Raw genomic sequence first — 22,162 nt, forward strand, 5'->3', positions numbered from 1 at the left:
CTTGCACAATCTCTCCAGGGCCGAATTGATCGACAAGGCTCTCATCATATACTCCCTCCTATCGTGTCTGGGAAGAACTGCAGACACTTTCATATTCAACCCTAACTCGCGACTTTTTTTCAATGTTGACCTGGTACTTGTTGAGTAAATGTGCAGATCTCTTACTCTTAATGTCATTTGTTCCAGTCAATATCTGGAAAGTTAAAATTCCCCATTATCAGACATTAATCACCTTTTGTGCCCTTAAAAGATGATATCTGCTCTACAATGTCATCAACTTTTGCCCCTGACAGACATATCCTGGTCCTGTTCCACCTATCCTTCTTGCATAGTATATTCCCCATCTCCCTGACAATAGAGTCACCCACAATAACTAGTTCCTTTGGGACCAGCGCATTCTGCCTTGGAGATTGCATTTGAGTTACCTGATGCACAGGAGTCAGCTCTGCCTTTGAGCTGGGCAGCTGAGCACTTGATCAGCCCCTCATATTAATTTCTTCAAGGGCATTTACCCTACACCTCAAGCTCTCATAGATGTCCATCAGAATGCTGAGTTGGTGCCTAATTTCTTGACACTCTAGGCATCTAGCATGCACAAAGACATACTCCTTGGCACATTTCGCACATTTTTCGAGACTGATGCATTGGAGAATTGCCCCCCTTCGTTTCTCTCCCAAGTCACAGCAATCTCACTAGTCTGTGATCTTTGCTTCACAGCTCTAGTCTGGGTCATGATTTTAATTTAAATACAGTTTAATTAACAATGGAATTTAATAAGATTAATGAACATTTTTGATTAATTGATAACACTATACTAAGCTAAGAGATTCCTAATACAGTGCTTCATATTACGCTATCAGTTCGAGATATATACGGTGCACTATTTCTTATCGATTGCAATATGGTAGCTAGTTCAACAACATTAGCACCAACACCGGGAGTTGCAACTTCCAAAAATCACTAGTTAAATTCAAAATAAGAAGCTAACGAATGCTACTAAGCCTATTTATCTTTGTAAAACACAATGCAGTATGTTAATTAATGAAGAATACGGTAAAAGTATCAAAATACTTATCCCTTTACAACAGCCAAAAATCCACCGACTGTTCTCTTCCATGACCAGAGTGCCCTCCATTTAGGCACTTGAGAAAATCTGATTGATATGTTTAAGGCCTTGACTAGATTGAGTAAGCTTAATGCTGAGGGAATCCTTTCCCTGCTCAGACTATTCACATGAGGGGGCATAATTCAAACTGAGGAAGGATAGAATGGTTGCATGTCAGATGCGTGTAAATTTTCCTTCAGTCAGCAGGTGGTTGATTGTTGGATCAAACTCCCATCTGGTGTTATTAAGGTGGACAGTTAGAATAAATAGAAGGAAGAACTAAAACTGTTAGAGGGATGGAGAGGTGAAATGGGAAGTGTTGACTGGCTTTTTTTTTTTTTTTTTGCATCATTTGCCACTATTACTACTAATAATAAATGTGAGTTTGTTCTACTATGAGAATTAAGATCACTGTGCTATCATTGCAATTTAAACCCTGCTGCCCATAAAAACAGATGAAAGGAAGATAGACATAATTTTACTGACGCCATTAATAGCAAATAGTTTTTTTTGTAACTTGGAATTTCTCTCTTTTAGTGTTATTTTTTATTCAGCGAATTTTATAACTTAGTGTGAATTGCTCTTGTAAATTACAGGTATGTGAGTGGTCATTCAAGTGAGCTGGTGACAGCAGTTTCATGTCAGTTTAGAACAGTTGAAATTGAGAGAGAGAGAGAGAGAGAGAGAGAGAGAGAGAGAGAGAGAGAGAGAGAGAGAGAGACGTAGTATGGATACAGCAACAAGGGTTTTGCCATTTCTAGCTGTATAATTTGTCAGTTACATGACTATTGGGAGGGGGAAAAAAACTACGGATGAGCTACCAAAATCTTAACTGGTTCCATATAAAATGTTCTCATTTAAGAGACATAACACAGATATAAAGGCACAAAACATACAGTATGTAGTTTTTGTACCTTTCTCCATAAGACGTGGCAATGCATTAAGCCATTTGCTTAATTATAGGCATTTAAAATATGTACATTTGAAATGAAGAAGATATAAAGAAGAGATGTATGAGTAAGCAAAACATAATAACATTAAGAAAGATGTCTATCATTCTTATGAAATATTACATGTGAACTATTTAGATTAGTAAAAATAAAAATTGCAATATTAAATGCAATGTATACAATGCAATAAACAATATTTTAAAGAATATTAGTGACTCCTGTTAGTAATATAATAAAGTAAAAGTTTGTCTCGCATCAGCATGAACTTTAATGCTTATTGCAGACTGGAGCAAATAAGAAGTGCACCAGCATAGCAACACAACTCTTGACTCTATGTTATAGAACTTTCTCTCAAACTTTCTGAGCCTACACCTCCCTTGACCTGTAAAATTTTCCCGGTGCCTGCCTTGAAGTAAAGCATCTATAATTGTGCAATTTCTTATTTTTAATATGTTAATACAATAATTATTAATACTACCTGAAATAATAAGCATCTGTAAATTACGTTAGTAATTTAGAACTACAACTTCTAAATTACTAACGATTATTATCGGTAATAATTGTTAAGTAATCACGCCAAAAACAATAAAAAACACAATCGCACCCCGCTGAAACCATATTTTCAACCATGCAGCTAATGCTATACAGTACTATGCAATCTACCTATATATGTCATACATAGTATGCACTAAATTATATATATTACATTGCATCATATCAATCATAATTCATCAATCCATTTCAGCAAAATACATTTTTCCCCCAAATAAATGTTTATCTCATGTTTATATCGAAGTTAGAGTGAGATAGGTGGCAGTAAATGCTTTAAAAAATAGGTTATAAAATTTAATGTTATGTTATGAAAGTTTATTTATATGTATATATTTTTTTTATATATATATATATATATATGCTATGTTATGAAAATTACATTTCTGTTAAACTTTTTGCGCCTCCTTTTGCACTAGTCCGCGCCTCCCAGTTTGGAAATCGCTGTTATAGAAACAGCTCTTTAACTACTAGAAATTCATGTTCCTTTGTATTTGAAGTTTATTTTGTACACTGTATTATTTTCTGCACCATTTTATAAGATTAAGATTATTCAGCTTTGTGATCATGTTATAACATTTCTTTGCATAAAATTTTTTAACAACTGATTTGCATGAACCTAGGTGATAATCGACTCCAGCTTATCACTAGAAGAGGTGTACTGAATAGTGATCTTGGGCCATCTACTTGTGCTTTACTATCAACCACAGCAATAATGCAGTAAAAATGAAACTCTACAACCTTTGTTATTATGTGCAAGAAATTGATAAAGATTGTACATACCTTGTATAATTATTCCTTAAAAGAATAGTTTTATTCATTATTAATGTCCAACATGAGTTTTATTTTTTCTCTCTCTCTGAACCACATCAAGCCATTGATATTCTGTCTGATCCTATATTAGTAATGCAATTAGAATTGACATTACAGTACATAAAGACATTTGCTGTGACTATTTATTGTCATTTGTTTCCAAATGGAACTGTTATTTATATTTTAACCACTGGTGCCATACTTTCACTAATAACCTATTTACTGATGTAAATAGGTTTGGTTGTTAGCGATTAATATTCACTGAAATGTGTTTCTCCAAAACTGTTCAACTGCCAGGTATACCTCTCTAAAATCTGGAAAATTTTAAAACCCTGCACTGCTCAATTCCCAAGGATGCCAGAGTTTATTGTATAAAGAGATAATCAAGAAAAAACAAGGAAATGAAACAGTATGACAGCTACATAGCAAAATCAGCTAAGTTTCGAATTATGAACCATGGCTCAAACACACTATATTTTCATTCGAACATCGCTCCACTCACAAATTTGTTTCTCAGTCACACAAGGCCTAACTTCAAATAAAGCTTTGACAATGCACATGGAATGCAGATTCCCTGTGCATTTCCAGAAAGGAATGCAAACGGCAATTTGCTGAATATCACATGTTCAATATTATCATTATAACTAGCTCTAGTGATGCATTCTAAACAGCATCTCAATAAAGTTACAGCAAAAGTCCACTATGGTGAGAAATAGCAATTTCCGAAAAAGAACTTATTATAATACACCTTCACCAAATTATTAAAAATAACAGATTAAAAATTGTATAAGTGCTGAACAATAACAATCTTTGTTGCACTCAAATAACAGGATTATAAAAAAATTGAATGGCAAATGACTAAAAAACGTTTTTTAGTCAGTTTGTCACGGTATTATAAGACTACTATAATTTCACTATAACAGGATTATATATATATATATATAAAAAAAAAAAAACCCAGTTTATATGGAATCCTAAATACAAATGTTTAATAATATAGGTATATACCTATCCACCCGAATAACTATCATCTCAAAATGTACCTTATTACTATGATGAAAATATATAACTATGAAAGAATTTTATAAATTATCTTGCTTTTTCAAGTGCACAGTTAACTTTGAAACAAATTACAGCAGTTAAAACTAATGATGGCAACTGTCTCACAAAAGTGAAATAGAAAGGGAGATAGGAGTATTTTCAACAATGTGTTTTTGCCACACACCAAATTCATTCCAATCATAAATTTGCAATAGCAGTGGAAAATGATGCAAGAAAGCAAGCTTATACAGCATCATACAAAAAAAAAAGCAACACCTTCCACTTCACCTATCCACCCCCTTCCAATACTTTGTCTAGTTCTTCCCTGAATTTATTTAAACTATCAACTTCCAAAACAACACATGGAAGTTTGTTCCAGCAATCAACCACCAGCTGGCTAAAGGCAAACTTCTGCAATTGTTAATCATCGATTTGAATTTGTGCCCACTCATGTGTGTGGTCTGAGCAAGAGGAAGAACCCCATCACCACTAATTTTGCTCAATCTATTCAAAGCCTTAAACATCTCAATCAGATCACCTCGCAGGTACATAGCCTCTGGATACAGCATTTTACGGAACTGAAGACTTTCTTGGGAAGAGCACCCATTTGTTCTGCTCACCAATCCTGTTGCCCTTCTCTATACTCATTCCAGCAGCTCCAAATCTTTCCTAAAATGAGGTCTCCAGACCTGTAAGCAGTACTCAAGATGTGGCCTGACCATTGCCTTATACAATGGGATAATTACCTCCATCCCTGCCAGCAAAAGCCCTGTATATCATTCACAAAATCTCATGAACTGTTCCGGCAGATTTTCTACATTGCACAGAGAACTTCATATCTGACTGCACAATTACCATCACGTCTTTTTCATTTATTACTAACCAGAGTGTAGTACCACACAGTTGGTATGTTACTCTGAGTTACTGCTACCCATATGCAGTACTTTGTATTTATCAATGTTCAATGTCAAACTTCAGTTTCCATTTCTTAGCTCATGTGATTAATTTTTCTAGATCCTGCCGAATATATTAATGTCATTAATTTCTACCCTGCCAACCTTGTGTATTATCTGCAAACTTGGACAGGCCTGATATGCCTTCATCTATATCATTGATAAATATAGAAAACAACAATGGGCCCAACACTGAACCCCGGGGACTCCACAAATAACATTAGTCCACAAAGAGCAATGTCCATGATTATCACTCTGTCTTCTCCCACTCAACCACCCCTTTATCTATAATATCAACTTGTCCTTAATTCCAAAATGCTCAACTTGTACAGCAGTCTTTTATGTGCAACAATATCAAAATTATTTTTTTGCATCCAGTTCCTTTGTGACCACATCGCAGTTTGGTTTGGATTTTATTGGCGCATTAGCAACTAAGGCTATAATGTGCTGACAACATCACAGTAACCAATCAAACTGGCCAAACAAGATTTCCCCGTAACAAACCCATGCCTTCTTCGAAGTATAATTGTGGCCTTTTCTAGATAATTGTGCATTACTTAATTTATCAATAACTCCATATTTCCTTGGAACAGGAGCTAAACTAACAGGTCTGCAATTACTTGTGTCACCCTTTGTGAATCAGGATACATTCACACATCTCCAATCCAAAAGGACCTCCTCTGAATCCAAGGGTGCCCTCATAATTATGGCTGAGGGCTTGCTTACTTCCATCGCTACCTCTCTTAATTTAAATGGATAGATCCCATCCACTAGAGATGCCTTTCTTATGATTAACTTCAACAGTTTCTCTTCCACTTTCCTCTCAGTTGTTACTGAATCATTTAGCTCCATGTTAGAGCTTGATAAACATCTGGCATCCCCTGCCCTAAAGAAATACTCATGTGTGAATGTAGGTGCAAAATACTCATTCAGATTGTCAGCAACCTGAGCAGGATCATCATCAGCCATTTTCAATCCACTGCAGGATGAAGGCCTTGTCCTTCATCCTGCAGTGGATTGAAAATTTACTTTTACATGCAATCTTGTTGCATGTAAAAGTAAAACTGAAAATATTCAATTACATTTAACCGAACAAAACATTTAATGAAAAAAATTTTTGATAATTAACAAAATTTAAAATGCTGTTTCAGTTCTTTCCAGGCGGGTTGGACACCACCGTGAATCAACTGTAAGCGCCCCATTCGAGAATTAGAAGAGCCTGATTTTCTTTTACTCCGACAAATAGTCATCTGTAGTTTGGCTGAAGTGCGTTATCGACATTTTTTCATAAATTTTCCCCATCTCTGTTTACATGGTCACAGTCCCTGAATATCTGAATGACACCGACATTTCGGACAGTTTCAAAAAAAAAAAATTCAAATTTAAGAACTAGTGACAATACCGATGGCGAGAGAAGGAAAACGAGGACAATTAAGGTATTAAACATTCTAAGCATGAAATGTTGGCATTTGGTAAAAATGAAGTTAGAAAATTGTCAATTAGGTTACAGTTAAATGCAATTCGTGGATTTCAGGAATACCTAATTGAAAAGATGGTTTCGGAAGAATTGAAGCATTTGATGGATGCTCTGAGTACGATACCAATTTCATCAAGTGAATGTGAACGGGGATTTTCACGAATGAATCTGATCGCCAGCCCAACCAGAGCTTTGTTGATGACAAAAACAGTTTCCTAAAATTGTAGACCCACCGCTGACACATTTCGAACCAGCAAAATATGCTGATTCGTGGCTGCTTCGGAAATGTCATATAGCAAGAAACACAAAGAGGAAGAAAAAAGGCAGCAAGGGTGTCGGATGAGAACTTAATAAAAATTCAGAATATTCTACAAAAACTTTTATGAAATTATTTTTACTTATGTTATTTAGTTTTACTTATTATTTTTAGGGTCCACAGTCTAACGAAGGACCCTTATAATGTCACTCGGTTGTCCGCCTGTCACAGCATTGTATCTCTGGAACCACTCAACCTATTGACCTGAAATTTTGCATGGGTTTGTACATCATGTGAGCCATGATGTCCCCCCACCCCCATTTCTCAAAATCTGTTTGAGAAATGGGGGTGGGGAGACAATGTAATTTTCCCCAGGAAAATGTAATTTTCGTGTCCCCACACCTCTGTTTCCATCACTAATGGAGCTAAAATTTTAAAAATCACATTAGCTATGTGTTATTCGATGCTTATCAAGAGAAAACTATTCCGATTCAAATCTACCATTTACTTTTTGTGTTAAAATTTAAAAAAAAAAAAAACAATTTTTTATTGCACTTTGATAGCACGCTTGTTTGAACTAAGTAACTCTCCTTTTTGGCGACAAAACGGTTGCTAAATAGTTAGTTAATAATTCTATAAAGGTCATTTATAATTTTTGGGACAAGAAGTATTTTTTAACAATTTTCAAAGCTGGAGATGTCCCGACAATGAGGTACTCAGAGTCAGTGTTGAGGCAGCAGTGCTGGGGAAGCGCTGGCGAGGAGTCTTGCACGGCCCTCACCTGCCAGTCTCCTTTCCCCCAAGATTCTAATCGCTTCTCCAGGAAGAAGTCGGAGTTGCTTCTCCCACCCTTGCCATTCACAATAACCGGAAAGACTCATTTTTTTTCTTTTTCTTTTTTTATGTAAACCCCAAACACGAGAGGTATTAGAACCTATAGTACTTAGTAGCGTGCATGGGTTGGAGGTTGAGAAGATGAAAGAAGATATTTGTTGACATTGGACTTGAACTTCTGTAGACTGTAATTTGCAGGAAATACATATGAAGGAAGGTTGTTCCAGAAAACGACAGTTGAATGAATAAAAGAGGAAGATGAAAAGTTGGTTCTGTGAGTTTAAAGTTGGACAGTACATGGATGTTGGCGGCACGTGTTCGAACTGTTTTGAAAGAGAGAGAGAGAGAGGGAATTATAGAAGCCAATTCAGAAGAACAGAGCCCGTGGAAGTATCTGAAGAAGAGGCATGCAGCAGAAACAGTACATCTATGAGACAGCAAGTGGAGAGACTCTGTTAGAGATGAATCATTAATTAACCTAAGTGTCCTCTTCTGAATGGAATCAAGCAGCCTGAGAGAGGTTTTGGGGGCACCACCCCAGATATGGGAACAATATTCCATGGCAGCGCAGATTTGCGATTTATACAGAGTGACCAGCTGTTTGGAAGAAAAGTAACGGCGAGGGCGAAAGAGAAAACCAAGTTTTTTAGATGCAGAGGAAGCAATATTTGTAATGTGCTTGTGCCAAGAGAGATTAGAAATCAGGGTAATCCTCAAAAGAGATATATCATTTTGTCTAGAAATCGGAGTGTCACTAAAGATAACATAGGAGCAGAAGAATCCTTTTTGCGAGATATAAGACAAGACTGAGTTTTAGAAGGGTTGAAATCAACTAAGTTGTCTTTGCCCCACTGGAGAATTACCTGAAGATCGGTATTAAAGAATTAGTAGCAGATTTTCGAGAAGTTGAAGCTGATTAAACAGGGCAAGGTTTCTCAAAATGAAAAGTGGAATGCAATGTGCTATCATTGGCAAAACTATGAATATGATTTCCAGTAAATGGAAGGTCATTAATATACACGAGGAAAAGAACTAAACCTTGGGGAACACCGACATTAGTGGAAAAGTTAGAAGACAGAGACTCATCTACCATCACCCTCAGTGAGTGATCAGAGAGAAAACTGGATAACCAATTACAAAAAACAGTTGGAAAACCATAAGGTGGAAGCTTGTTTAGACCTTTATGCCAAACACAATCGAAAGCCTTTGAGATGTCAAGAGCAACTACTTGTGTTTCACTGAACCTTTCCATTGAATTAGTCCATAAATGGGTAACATAAGCCAGAACATCACCAGTGGATGAACACTGAAGGAATCCATACTGGCAATCGTTGATCAGACGGGAAGTTTCTAGGTAGTTTAAGAGTTGGCAGTTAATTGCTTTCTCCATTACTTTAGAAAGAGTAGAAGTAATTGCAATGGGACAATAATTGGATGGGAGGGATCTGTCACCCTTTCTCGGAACTGGCTGGATATGGACAAATTTCCTAGCAGAAGGAAAGACACCTTTGGAATAAGAAAGTGAAAAAAGGCGGCAAAGAATGGGAGTAAGTTCAGGAGCACAGGTTTTGAGAATAAGTGGAGAAACACCATCGGGAACTGGAGCTTTCTTAGCATCAAGATTTGTCAAAATCCTTCTGACATCCTTTTGACGGATGACCACAGGAGGCATTGAATGGAGCATGTTGGGAATGGTGGGAGGTGTTTTACCAAGATCATTAATATATGAGTTGGAAGTAAAATGGGATGCTAGCAGGTCAGCTTTATCTTTGGCTGAATCAACAACAGAACCATCTGGTTTGTACAGAGGTGGGAGCAGAGATGGGCAAAAGTTGCGGCCAATAGCTTTGGCAAGGGACCAGAATGCTTGGCTACCATTAGGGCAAGAAGCAAGTTTTCTATTCTTAGCCTGTTCAAACTCTAGTTTGGACTGATTAATAACTGCTTTACAATTGTTGCAAGCTTTGGTGTAGGCAGAAAATGAAACTGAAGAATTAGAAACAAGCCAATTATGATATGCTACATTCTTCTCTTGAACAGCCTTAGCACATTTATCGCAAAACCAAGGTTTAGATAAAGGATGAGATTTGAAAGTGGAGTGTGGAATAAAGGATTCCATTCCAGCAAGAATAATTTCACTGAGACGATAAAAAAAAACGTTGACATTAGAAGTTTTTAAATAGTAATCTGACCAAGGAAAAGAAGAAAAGAAATCTTGCAGGTCATCCCATTTTGCATTCTTGTAATGCCAAACAACACAAGGTTGGGAATAGGCATGAGATAAAGGCCCCATTGGAGAAGAGACAATCACCAAGTTGTGATCTGAAGTGCCTAAAGGACCTCTCACTTCGACCGTGTACTTAGAAGGGTTGTTTGTGAGAAAAAGATCAAGCATATTGGCTGTATGATTAAGATTGTCCGGTATTCTTGTAGGAAAATGAACAATCTGTGCAAGGTCATTAGTAATTGACCAGCTGGGTCAATGTGACTAGTAAACGGAAGCCAGCTGGAGTTGTGAACATTAAAATCACCAAGGAAAATTACCTCACTGTTAGGAAAGTTGGACTGGAGAAAGTCAAGTTGCAAAGACAGTAAGTCAAAAAGCTCCAAGTGATTAGTGGAGTTGGGAGAACGGTAGAGACAACAGATGAATTTTACACAATGAGGTAGAGAGATTTTAAGCCAGAGAAGATTAAAGAGAGTAGATTCCAAATTGCCAAGTCTCTGACAGGGAATATCAAAACGGACATATGCACAAGTACCACCTACAGGTAGTTCACAATTTGTTTGTGAACTACCTGTGCCAAGCTTGTTGCCACTGGGACAATAATTTAGAGTGTATAAACTGCCTGTAGTCTGTACAGGGGACTAACAAGCTACAAATATTCTGGGATTGCACTGATCTGGCTGCAGTGCAACATCTACTAGATCATTACCCCCAACCCAACGTAGCTAGGAACCTGACAGAAGCCGATATCAAATGAGATTCCTGAAGAGAATATATAAGTTCTGCTAATTCACTGGATAGGACTGGATGAGGATTATATCACATTACTGAAAGAGCCTGTAATGCACTTAAAGAATCTGCGTATGGCATACACCTTTGATAATTGTTAGTTTTAATGTGGTCCAATGACAGATATAGCATACAACTCTGCGGTGTATATACTTCACTTGTGGGGAACCTTCTTAGATACTGTACTCTCTGGGAAGACTGTAGTGGATCCCAAAATTGATTCTGATTTCAAGTCACCAGTGAAGAATGGCAGGAAATCAGAGTAAGCAGATCAACGGGCAGCACAGAGTTGTAGGCAGACAGACTGAGAATCACCCATTATTAATGGAGAAGTTACATGGTGGAAAATGAGCATGGGTGGAAGGAGTTGCCTTGGTGATTGGGCAACATTATCTACCAAGATATTAAAGCTCTCTTAATATCTTGGTAGATAATGGTATTCATGCCCAAGAGCTATAATAGCTTTTGGTTGTTGTTGTTATTTGGTTTTTAGGAGCATTAGCAACTAAGGCCATATTGCTCCAGGGATATGCGGTGGTCATTTCCTGACCTTTCTGCATCCTCCGTATTTGGTGGTCACGGACTCGAATCCTGGTCTAATCAAGAAGATTGTGCTATGCATTGCTGCTCCTGCTCACCTGGCTACGGAGGCGACAATATCTTTTGGACACGAATACCAAAAGGTACAGTTGGCAGTCTGACATGTGTTATAGAGATTTTCCTATCATAGCTTGCAAACAGATGTCTATGAAGGCTATTCTGGATATGTGTTGATCCAAATGCTAGAGGTGATGTGGATAGCTGGATGGTGAACTGGGTCTAGCCATCAGAGTGCACTGTTTCCAGCCTTATCCTGAAAAACCCCACTAAACCCCAGGACATGCCAGGCTCATACAGGCCTATCGCTCTGCTGTCGATGCTGAGCAAGCTCGTTGAGCGACTCACTTACCACACAATTGAAAACCGTTACCAGAATGCTCGATTGATGTCAAGAAACCAATTTGGTTTCAGGAGGGGATGCTCCACCACTGATGCCTTCGAGAGGATCATTGATGCAGTCAGAAACTGTAATAGGAAATATTTCCTCCTCATCTCAATTGACTTAGCTGGAGCCTTTGACACCCTCTGGTGGCCCAGCGTTCTGGCCAGGCTCCGACGGGCTGAAATCCCATAAAATCTATTTCACTGCATGAAATCTTACCTGGAAAACCGAAGAATCACTGTCAGCACTCCCTTTATCTCTGTATCCAGACCGGTTTACAGGGGCTGCCCCCAGGGATCCGTTCTGGGGCCGCTCCTCTGGAATCTGGTGCTTGATGAGTTTTTAAACCTGGATGTTCCAAATGTCATTACACAGGCATACGCTGATGATCTGATTATGATGCTTCAAGCAGACAGCAGGGCTCAACTGGAGGCCATAGGCAATCATGCCACACAGATGCTACAGGATTGGGCCAAGAGGAATCTTCTAACAATCTCAATCGAAAAAACAAACTCAATACTCCTCAGGGGTGCCCTTGACCCTGGTAGACCTCCACTAATCAAAATAAATGGAGCGACCATCAAACTCAAACAGGAACTAAAATACTTAGGAATAACACTAGACCGAAACTTGAACTTCACATCTCATCTCTGTTATCTCAGAACGAAAACAAGAAGGCTCTCGGCCCTGATAACCAAAATCACCAGGAGGGACTGGGGACTAAAGAAGAGGGCCCTCTCTCTTCTATACAAAGCCCTCTTCATCCCTATCCTTTCCTATGGTGCAGGTGCCTGATATCAGAAAGCAAACACAGCAGTCAACAAGAAAAAGCTGGAGTCGATCCACAGATCCATACTTTTGACAACAACTAGAGCCTGCTGCACGGTGAGCACCCATGCACTCCAGGTCCTGGCGGGCTTCCTTCCCTTGGACCTGGAGATTGTGCGCTGTGGGCTGCTACACCAACATTCGAAAGGAAGAACCACAACTTATCTAGGTTACACAACAGATCCACAAAAAAGCAAATCCTCAGAAAATAAGAGGTTAACGGAACACCTGCAATCTATCTGGCAAAATAGATGGAATCTTACCACAAAAGGGCAAGTCACCAAAAAATTTATACCCGATGTCAGCAGGGTATATCCTATTTCCCCGTCCTGGTTTTCCCCTGGCTTGCACACCACCTTCCTTCTTACGGGACATGGCTCCTTCAGAGGAAAACTCCACGAGCTGGGAATCTCTGACAACCCAAGCTGTAACTGCGGTCAGGAGGAAACATGGGAATATCTTATCCATGACTATGACAACTACGAGGACCTCAGATGTCAGCTATATACACGCATCAACTCCTTGCTAAAAAACCTAGAAGAAATAATATTGCAAGAAGATAATTACCGGGCTTTCACCGTCTTTGCCCGCGAACTCTTTGAAAGACAAAGATCCCTGCCACATATCACTAACCTATGAAAGACTGCGAAACTCTGAACTAGTGACCACCTGAGGCAGATACAACACATGAGCGTGACGAACTGGACCTGACTTCTGGACTTGGACCACCACTGAACCAATGCAAAGACGAAGATTGCAACTTGGACTCGGACCTTGAAGATTACATCTTATGATGCCATACAGCCATATAGTGCCCTGGCTCTGTCTAGCCTGCTTTTTACTCCTCTTTCCCTAGCAAGGGGGGAGGGGACGCCTGCTGTCTCCTCCCCCCCTCCTGCCACCCCTCTTTCTCCTCTGGTGGGGCATGGGCATGCCCCACTATTTCAACAGGGGTCATCTTCCCTATAGACCCCTTACTTCCAATTTCCAACCCCCCCAGTCTTCCACCTCCCCTCCTATCTCTTTCTCTTTACAACAGCGCTTGCCCCACACGTACAAATTTAAAACCCAAAATTCATGCCCGACCCATTAGGAAATATTATTACCTCCAGCACTTATCCCGTATAGCCCCTCTAAGTTGCGTATAATGTACCATCTGTGCCCAAAAGAAAAGAAGAATTATTATTTTAATGATTTTTTTTTTATTATTATTTTATTTTCTATTTTTTTTTTATTTTTTTATTATTATTATTATTATTATTATTATTTTATTATTATTATTATTTTTTTTTTATTTATTTTTTTTTAGGTCCTAGCCACTGAAATCTCAGGAAAATAGGTGGTAGGACCTGCCAGAGCAAACTATAAGGGAACACCTGGCTGGCCTCCACGTGGCGGAGTACGTAAACGACAGGTCCCATCTGGGGCCTGGCGGCTAACAAGCCAGAGGAACAACGGGCACAACATATTACACAATACAAAGGGTACCAGGAAAGTTTTGCAATATGATGCAACAATGAATCACAGGAAGCTGCTTGTTGCTGCATGTTGAGACATGTTCATACGTGCATAGTAGCCGCCGCGCCAAGTTGATGGGCTCAGTTATTCATTAGTAGTGAGAGTGTAAAGTGCTTGTGATGGCATCGTGGTCACGAAATGAGATAAGGACAGTTTTGCGGTATAATTTCGTGCGTGGTTTAACCATAGACCAGTGCTTAGAAGAAATGACTCTTGCACTAGATGATGATTGTCCACATCGTACAACGATATTCAGGTGGTATAGAGAATTCCAAAGGGGAAATTTCACTCTGGAGGATTCTGAGAGGCCGGGAAGGCCACGAACGTCAGTTACGGAGGAAAACGTTACTGCTGTGAGGAAAATGCTTGACGAAAACAGGCGAGTGACCTACCAACAGATAGAGGATACGTTGGGCCTAAATGCACCAGCAATTCGTTCGATTCTGCAAGATCATTTGCATGTGAAGAAACTTTGTTCTCTATGGGTGCCGCATCAACTGACTGGAGAGCAGATGACACGACGTGTGACTTGGTGCCGAGAGATGTTAAAAAAGTTTGATAAGGGACAATCTCGGTATGTGAACAACATCGTGACAGGTGACGAGACTTGGCTGTACTATTACGATCTGCCGACCAAGGCTCAAAACAAAGTTTGGGTCTTTGATGATGACGACACACCCGTAATTGTCAGAAAATCCCGATCTGTAAAGAAGAAAATGATAGCTGTATTTTTCAAATCGAGTGGAATTGTGGAACGTGTCATTTTGGACACGCAGAAGACAGTCACAGCTAAGTGGTATACTGAACAATGCCTGCCTAAAGTCATTGGACCTATGAAGAACCTGCGGCCAAAATCAAGAATGGACACCTGGTACCTCCATCACGATAATGCTAGAGCTCACCGCGCCAAAGCCTGCACCGAATATTTGACCACGACAGGACTGAAACTTCTCGAGCACCCTCCCTACAGTCGAGACCTTGCTCCCTGCGACTTTGCACTGTTCCCACATGTGAAAATGAAGCTAAAAGGGAGGAGGTTTTCCAGTGGAGGACCTTCTACGGGCTTGGGGCAACGAGTGTGCTTTACTCCCTAGTGAAACTTGGCAGAACTGGTTTAAAGATTGGTTTCGGAGGATGGAGAGGTGTATTTGAATGTAGAGGAAATTACTTTGAAAAAATTAAATAAACAAAGCTGTATTGCAAAACTTTCCTAGTACCCTTTGTACATGATCCACACACTTTTAAACCTCTGGCCTTGACAGCGTACTGTCCTCGATACAAAGAACATACGCGGAGATGGGGTAAATCCCTGGTGCCGTTAGACCTAAAAAATACTCTGTACTCTGTTTCCAGCAGATGCACACACCTGGGACCCGTAATCTAATTTATATCAGAGAAGTGCATGATAGAAGTGGAGTAAAATGCAGCGGTCTGCTCTCCAATTATTCGGTGAGACAGCATGTAAGAGGTTCATTCCCCTGGTGCACTTTTTCTGAAGTGCCCCCAAAATTTTGCACATTTGAAGGCTATTAGATTATCTGTAGTGGGATAATAAGAAATATCCCTTATGCATTGTTTTAAGCCTTTCTTGCTGCTGTACTTTTGGCATTCCACTATGGTTTTGGAAATGGTGGAAACCGAGTCAATGTCTTCAGAATTGCAATTGCTGCTACCTGGACAATACTTTCTGAAATGTATTTAACTACATCATTAATTGGCTCCTTGCTGACTGTGGTTGTACTAACCCTCGTAAGATGTTTGAAGAATTCCAGTCAGTGTGATCGACTTCTACCATGGTATCCTTAATGATTAGCATGGTCTCTCACTGAAAAGAGCAGATATCATGGGGAGAAAATTGCCTCCAATACAGATTGTCTTCAACCTCTCATATACACAAAAGGGGAGCATACAGAGAGACTGATCGCAGTACATGTACAGATAAGCATGTGGAAGGTGTTACTACCCAAATTAGAAGGGCTAGGGCATTTTTTTTTTTTTTTTTTTTGAGTAAATGCTCAACAGTCCAATCTCTTCCACTGATGTCAGCTTTACCCAACTGAAATCCTCTAGTAATACACAAGGAGATGGAAACCGCTTAATGGGATCATCAAAATATGCCTGGGGTATATCATTCCCAGGTGGCAAATAGATGTTGAATCTGTCTTTATGAATAACCGATCACTTATGCAAGTAAGAGTTCCTCATTTGCCTTTAAATACGTCTCCTGTAAGCAAAAGCAGGTTGGCTGATCTTACACAGGAGGGCCTTGATGTCATCACCATTTAGATTTGCTGGGTCCATCTGACAGCTTCTGAAGGGTTTGGGGACTTTGTTTAACCTGGATTTATCTTTCTTTGGAAAGAAAGGATGCTGTCCTGTGTCCATTTCTTCTTCTTCTTCTTCTGCTCAGAGTTCCTTCGAGGACTGAGTTGTCTGGAACCTCCTTAATCTCTATATCCATTATTTCCTGTACTGCAGGTAGCCCATCCAGTTTTTTTTGGCTTTTCTTCACTATGTTGTTTTGGTAGTGGTGGAGTATTAAGAGATACTGATATTGGGGTGGCAACCGACTGTGTTTTTTGGGTGTGCTTTTGTGAGCTTAATAAATAGCTTGCAATGGGGTTGAATTACTCTATTGATGGAACAGTCATTTCAGTTTGCATCCCAATGTAGTGCTTCTGTGCAACTTTTTCAGCATATGTTGACTTACTGATATCTACTGGGACTTCACTGCTTTCCTTGCCTCCTGATAGGATACGTTCGGCTCTGCCTTAAGTCTGTTTCTCTTTTTCCTCCTTCCACCACTAGCATGTTTGAGTATGCAAGGCAGTTGATGCACATGTTTTGTAGCTGAACATTCCACGATTTCATGATCCATTGCCTCACACTGAGCAGGTACCATGACAGGCCATTTGTGAATGTCTGTATTTTTGACACTTTAAACATCTTAATGGATTTGGTAAGGCCTTATTGGGCAGTGCAGATATCCAGCCATGATGGAATTAGGAAATGTTAGTGAGTTGAAAGATTTGCATCCCTATGCACAAATATTCTCTTTACAACTCCTTGTGGTTTAAGTTCAGAACAGATTTTCTTCCTCTGACACTCTCACAAGCTCCCATTCAAGGATCACACCACAAGATGAAAGCAATTTCTTATGAGGGCTAACTGTAATCAGAATTCCCCCGATGCAGGTAAAATTCCGATTTTGTCTTCTACTAAAATATCACTGAATCGCAGCTATTTCAGTGACCCTTCCGAATAAAGAAGGATGACCTCTTCCTGATGGATTTTCAGTAGTGTAATGTGTAATATGTTCGGCTCTGCCTTAAGTCTGTATCTCATTTTCCTCCTTTCACCAAAGGCATTCTCCTTGGCAGTTGATGCACATGTTTTATAACTGAACATCCCACGATTTCATGATCCACAAAGCATGGTGTAAGTCTTGGTGTTTCTTCTATTCTGGCCATTTTACTGCATAATATTAACAACCCTGAACAATAAATTTTTGGTCATATCTTGTTAAGGGCAGGAGTAAGTGTACTTTATAGATTATGGGGTGATAAATACAGAAATAAAGTTTAAAATGGCAGAGTGGCTCTTCTTTTGAATAAAGCAGTTTTTCCTATTTATATAAGGTATTTTTATTTATATGGCAGTAAGACGTAGCTACAAACATGCCTGTATCAAACACGGAACCTTTTTGCCTTTTGCTTGTATTCAGCTTTGGGATCATCCCTTTTCACCATCCAATAATAACTGGCTAACATGGTGTCAATCCATTTGCTTCTGTATCTTTGTTCCATAGCTGCGATGTCTCGATGGAAGCACTCACCATGTTTTTCGCTGACAGCACCAGAGTTGGGCAGGAAGAATGTCGAGTGCAAGAAATGCATCTTCAATGACATGTTGCACCCCACTTTTTCCTAAGAAGTAATGAAAGCTTCCACAAGCTGCTTGTAGTTATCGACTTCATTTCTTAGAAAAACAGTAAAAACATTTTGAAAGGCTTTCAGTGCTGATTTCTCGCTTTCACTAAAGATGCATTCGAACTGACCATCTTTGAAAAGTTGCCTTATTTCTATTCTGTACTAAGTCTTGGGAATTTCTTTTGCAAGTATGTGAATGCAGCACCGTTCACTTCCAAAGCCTTCGTGAAATTTTTCATGAGCCACAGTTTCATGTGGAATGGTGGAAGCAAAACTTTATTTGGATCTACATGAGGTTCAAGTGCTACGTTTTTCATTCCAGTTGTTAATTTTCGTCAGGCCAACTCTTCTTCTCATAGTGCATATCCTTGGCACAACTATCCCACTCACAGAGAAAGCAACAATACTTAGTGTAGCCTTTCTGTAGTCCTAATAAAATGGCGATTACCTTTAAACCACCACATATCTGCCACTCATACTTCTGATAGTTATATTGAGGTAAACTCCTCTTATTATTTTACAAACTTCTGATAGTGTACACCTGTTGTTGTTGTTGTTTGTTATTTGGTTTTTAGGAGCATTAGCAACTAAGGCCATATTGCTCCGGGGTTATGCGTTGGTCATTCCCTGACCTTTCCGCATCCTCCGTATTTGGTGGTGACCCGCTCGAATCCCGGTCTAATCAAGAAGCGTGTGCTACACACTACTGCTCCTTCCCACCTGGCTATGAAGGCGCCATAGTGTACACCTAAGAGGATGTGATCCATATTTGCGTGTTTCTTTTTGGTGGACAGTATACACAAGAGGTATTGAAGGCAGCATATTTCCACTGTGTTATTACACACAGTCTTAAGGCTAACCTTAGAAGTGTCTATAAATAGTTGCCATTCTACCATTAGGCCATCAACATCCTTAAAAACAGTGAGTTCGCCATCTGTTTGATAGAATTTATATTTATAATCTTTATTTTGAGTACAAAACAATGTTACTTTTACAGAATGATCTGGAAGATTCCACTGTTGTAGCCTTAAGGTCAAAAGCTCGGCCTAATTTTTCAGATTGAGATCCCTGATGAGGGATCTCATTAAGCTCACTTTTCGTGATCTTATGTGGTTCAGAAGGATAAAGGTTTGGACAAAATGGTGAATCCCTCGATGTAGACGGCTGATGTACTTCTTCGTGTATATCAAGTTGATGTTCAGTGTCTTTATTATCAGAGTATTCAGAAAATCAGTTGGGTGGTTCAGAAATAGGCAGTACTTCCATATCAGGCATGGGATGAATTGCAGATGGTATATTTGGGTATGTCACTGTCCACTCTTTCTTCGTTGTCATCCCTGCAGAAGTAACACCATACAGAAGTAACAGTCTGTGACGTGATTTGTTGGTTCCCTCCATATCACGGGTGCTGCGAAAGGCATAAAACGTCCCTTTTGATTCGCCCACGCATTGAGTTTTGATGAACAGGTAGTAGTGCAGCATATGTGTGGAGTCCAGATCTTGTTCTGGTTGCCTACTTTACACCCAAGGTGCAAGAAGTAGGCCTTTTTTATGGCTCAAGTTAAGTAACTCTTTCTTGAAGCTAACGTGACTCTCCACATATGTAGCAGAAGTATTCTGGACTATTCACACAATTATGGGGCATATTAATCTTGCACAACACAAATACTGCACAAAAAGTAGGAATCTCCCAGAGAACAAATTACCCAGTACCAAGCAATATTTGAGGATTACTGCAACAGAGTTGAAGATGCATTTGAGGTGACAACAACTTATCACGTGGTGCAGAACAAGATGACAGTTGCCAATCACATGATAAGAGCATGGTGGTACCATGCGTTTTGCTGAGAACTGCAGTTGATAACGTAGAGTAACTCACCAATATGAGATCCCATCTGTAATTCGAAAACAAGTGCCAACTGACAAATTTTAATGTGATTTTCATGTTCAGCAGCATAAAATTAGTCAATATTGGATATTTTCAGTATACATACCATTTTACGTGTTGACCAGTGCTATATTAGAGCTGGTAGGGACCGCGTGCTACAGTTCCAGAAGAAAAATTTTATCAAGATTCATTTGCCCAAATGGGATCTATTTTGGCAAGCAATAAATGTGCTTGGGAGTGGGAAGCCATGGCTACCCAAACGCCTTACCTGCATGTCTACCAGCCTGAATCCTGTCTCTCGTATTATGAGAGCAGGGGTACGCATCAAAACAGTTGACCCTTGCAGGAGAGCCCACTAGCCGACTGATCCCGGTGAGCCATCCTAGGACCACTTGTCTTGTCAAAGCAGGGACCGAAGTGGGTGTTGAAACTGGGGCACCCCTCAATCGCCAGGATCCCACTTTCTGAGTTTCCAGAAGTTGCAGTGCATGGTAAACATGTCAGATTCCTACATCGATAGTCTGGAATGTAGGCTGTGGGCATTGGAACCTAGTGATTCTAATCTGCAGTTGAGCAGCATCACTATGAGGTATCCTTACCACATACAGATGCTCACATTAAGGGGAATTTCCAAGGCCAAGTAAGACAATTTGACCTGCTTCTTCATACAAATGCAAATAATAACAGCAAAAGTCAAATACCAAAATATTTCTGCTTTTAGACTGCCTAAAAACAGAAGTGTGGAAAGTTGAAGTAGCCTTCTGTATAAGCACATCAAGAAATGAGAATGCACTGTGTCATAAAAAATAGGCTTCACTAGGCAAAACTCTAGACAGTGGCACAGAGAAGTCAATGTGTCGATCAGGTTAAGCCACCTGCCAAAGTTCATTCTGACAGCTTGGGGAGGGGTAATAAATTAATATTAAACATTGGTTCTATGTTGAAGCTTGATAACACCCCCCCAAATTATAAGGAGTCTGCCAATCAGGTCTTTTGAATTTCTGAGAGTGAGGATTGGCTGTGAGAGATTTCTATAAAGGTAGGAAGGAGAATAGCCTATTTCATGACTGCCTCTTTGGATGCTGTTGATATGGGGCAGGTTGAAAGACTAGATTTGTGAGCTTTTAGATTCCCCCCCCCCCACCAAGTTGATATGCTTATAAAGAACTGGAAAGCCTAGATGTGTTTATAAAGATGCTTATCAAAGAGTTAAGCAGCTGCTTCGGGGCTACTTCTGTGTGGCATTCAAGGGCCTAGGTCAAGTCTGCTTAGAAGGGATCTGATATGTAGAAATGTCCATTAAGTGGCTCCAGTGCATATTCAGTCTCATTGAGGATCAAAGTTTCCTACTCCATTTTGTTAATGTAAATGGAGTGGTCATTTTCTAGTGACTTTATGAGCTTCAATTTTCAGGATACAGACTGCATCTCTAATTAGAGATGTTATTCGATTCCAGTTGATTCAAGTAATGATGTAAAGAATAGCATGGATGACACTCTCCATAGACGTAGCACCTGGTATCATGTTAAGTGAAATGTTCAGGTGGGGCAATACTAATAGGAACTGAAACAAGCCGAGGACCTTTTTACTAAGACCTGGTATTCCGTTGTGAATAGTTAGAGCTTTTAATTTCAGTCTTCAATTGTGTTTATGTTTAATCATTCCAAATTTTGTGTGTCCTGTGTGTATCTGTTCAGCTAAATTCAATATTAACTATTTATTGTTTTCTTTGTAATCTTCTTAGAGTAAGCTCCATCTTCTTGTCTGTTACAAATGCAGAACTGTGTTCCCTCCCATATAAACAATTATAACAGTAACTATGGAAGGCCGCAAACTTTAGGTTTAATTTAACATTGAAAAAATTTACTAATTAAAAATTTAAAAAATTCAGGAACAGACCTTTTGTTCTTGGATCCCACAATCTGATATGCCTATCTGAAGATCCAGAAAGAATACAGCGAGAAAGAGGAGAATAAGATATTCCAAAAAAGGCTTGAGAACCATTCTAAACATATCAAAAAAA

The 22,162-nt window shown here is 39.4% G+C and overlaps 1 protein-coding gene across 1 annotated transcript in view; it reads right to left on the reverse strand.

Moving 5' to 3' along the window:
- The window catches only part of LOC150091172 (ribosome biogenesis protein WDR12 homolog), a 257,271-nt gene that overhangs the window by 40,797 nt on the left and 194,312 nt on the right, over window positions 1–22,162 (reverse strand). The window contains exon 10 of the mRNA XM_090382466.1: window positions 22,039–22,144. Coding sequence (XP_090238592.1) covers window positions 22,039–22,144 — 106 coding nt within the window. The remainder of the gene's footprint in view (window positions 1–22,038; window positions 22,145–22,162) is intronic.

Source organism: Mastigoproctus giganteus, chromosome 1 (assembly GCF_048544385.1).
Source record: "Mastigoproctus giganteus isolate SK-2022 chromosome 1, ASM4854438v1, whole genome shotgun sequence".
Classification (NCBI taxonomy): Eukaryota; Metazoa; Arthropoda; class Arachnida; order Uropygi; family Thelyphonidae; genus Mastigoproctus; species Mastigoproctus giganteus.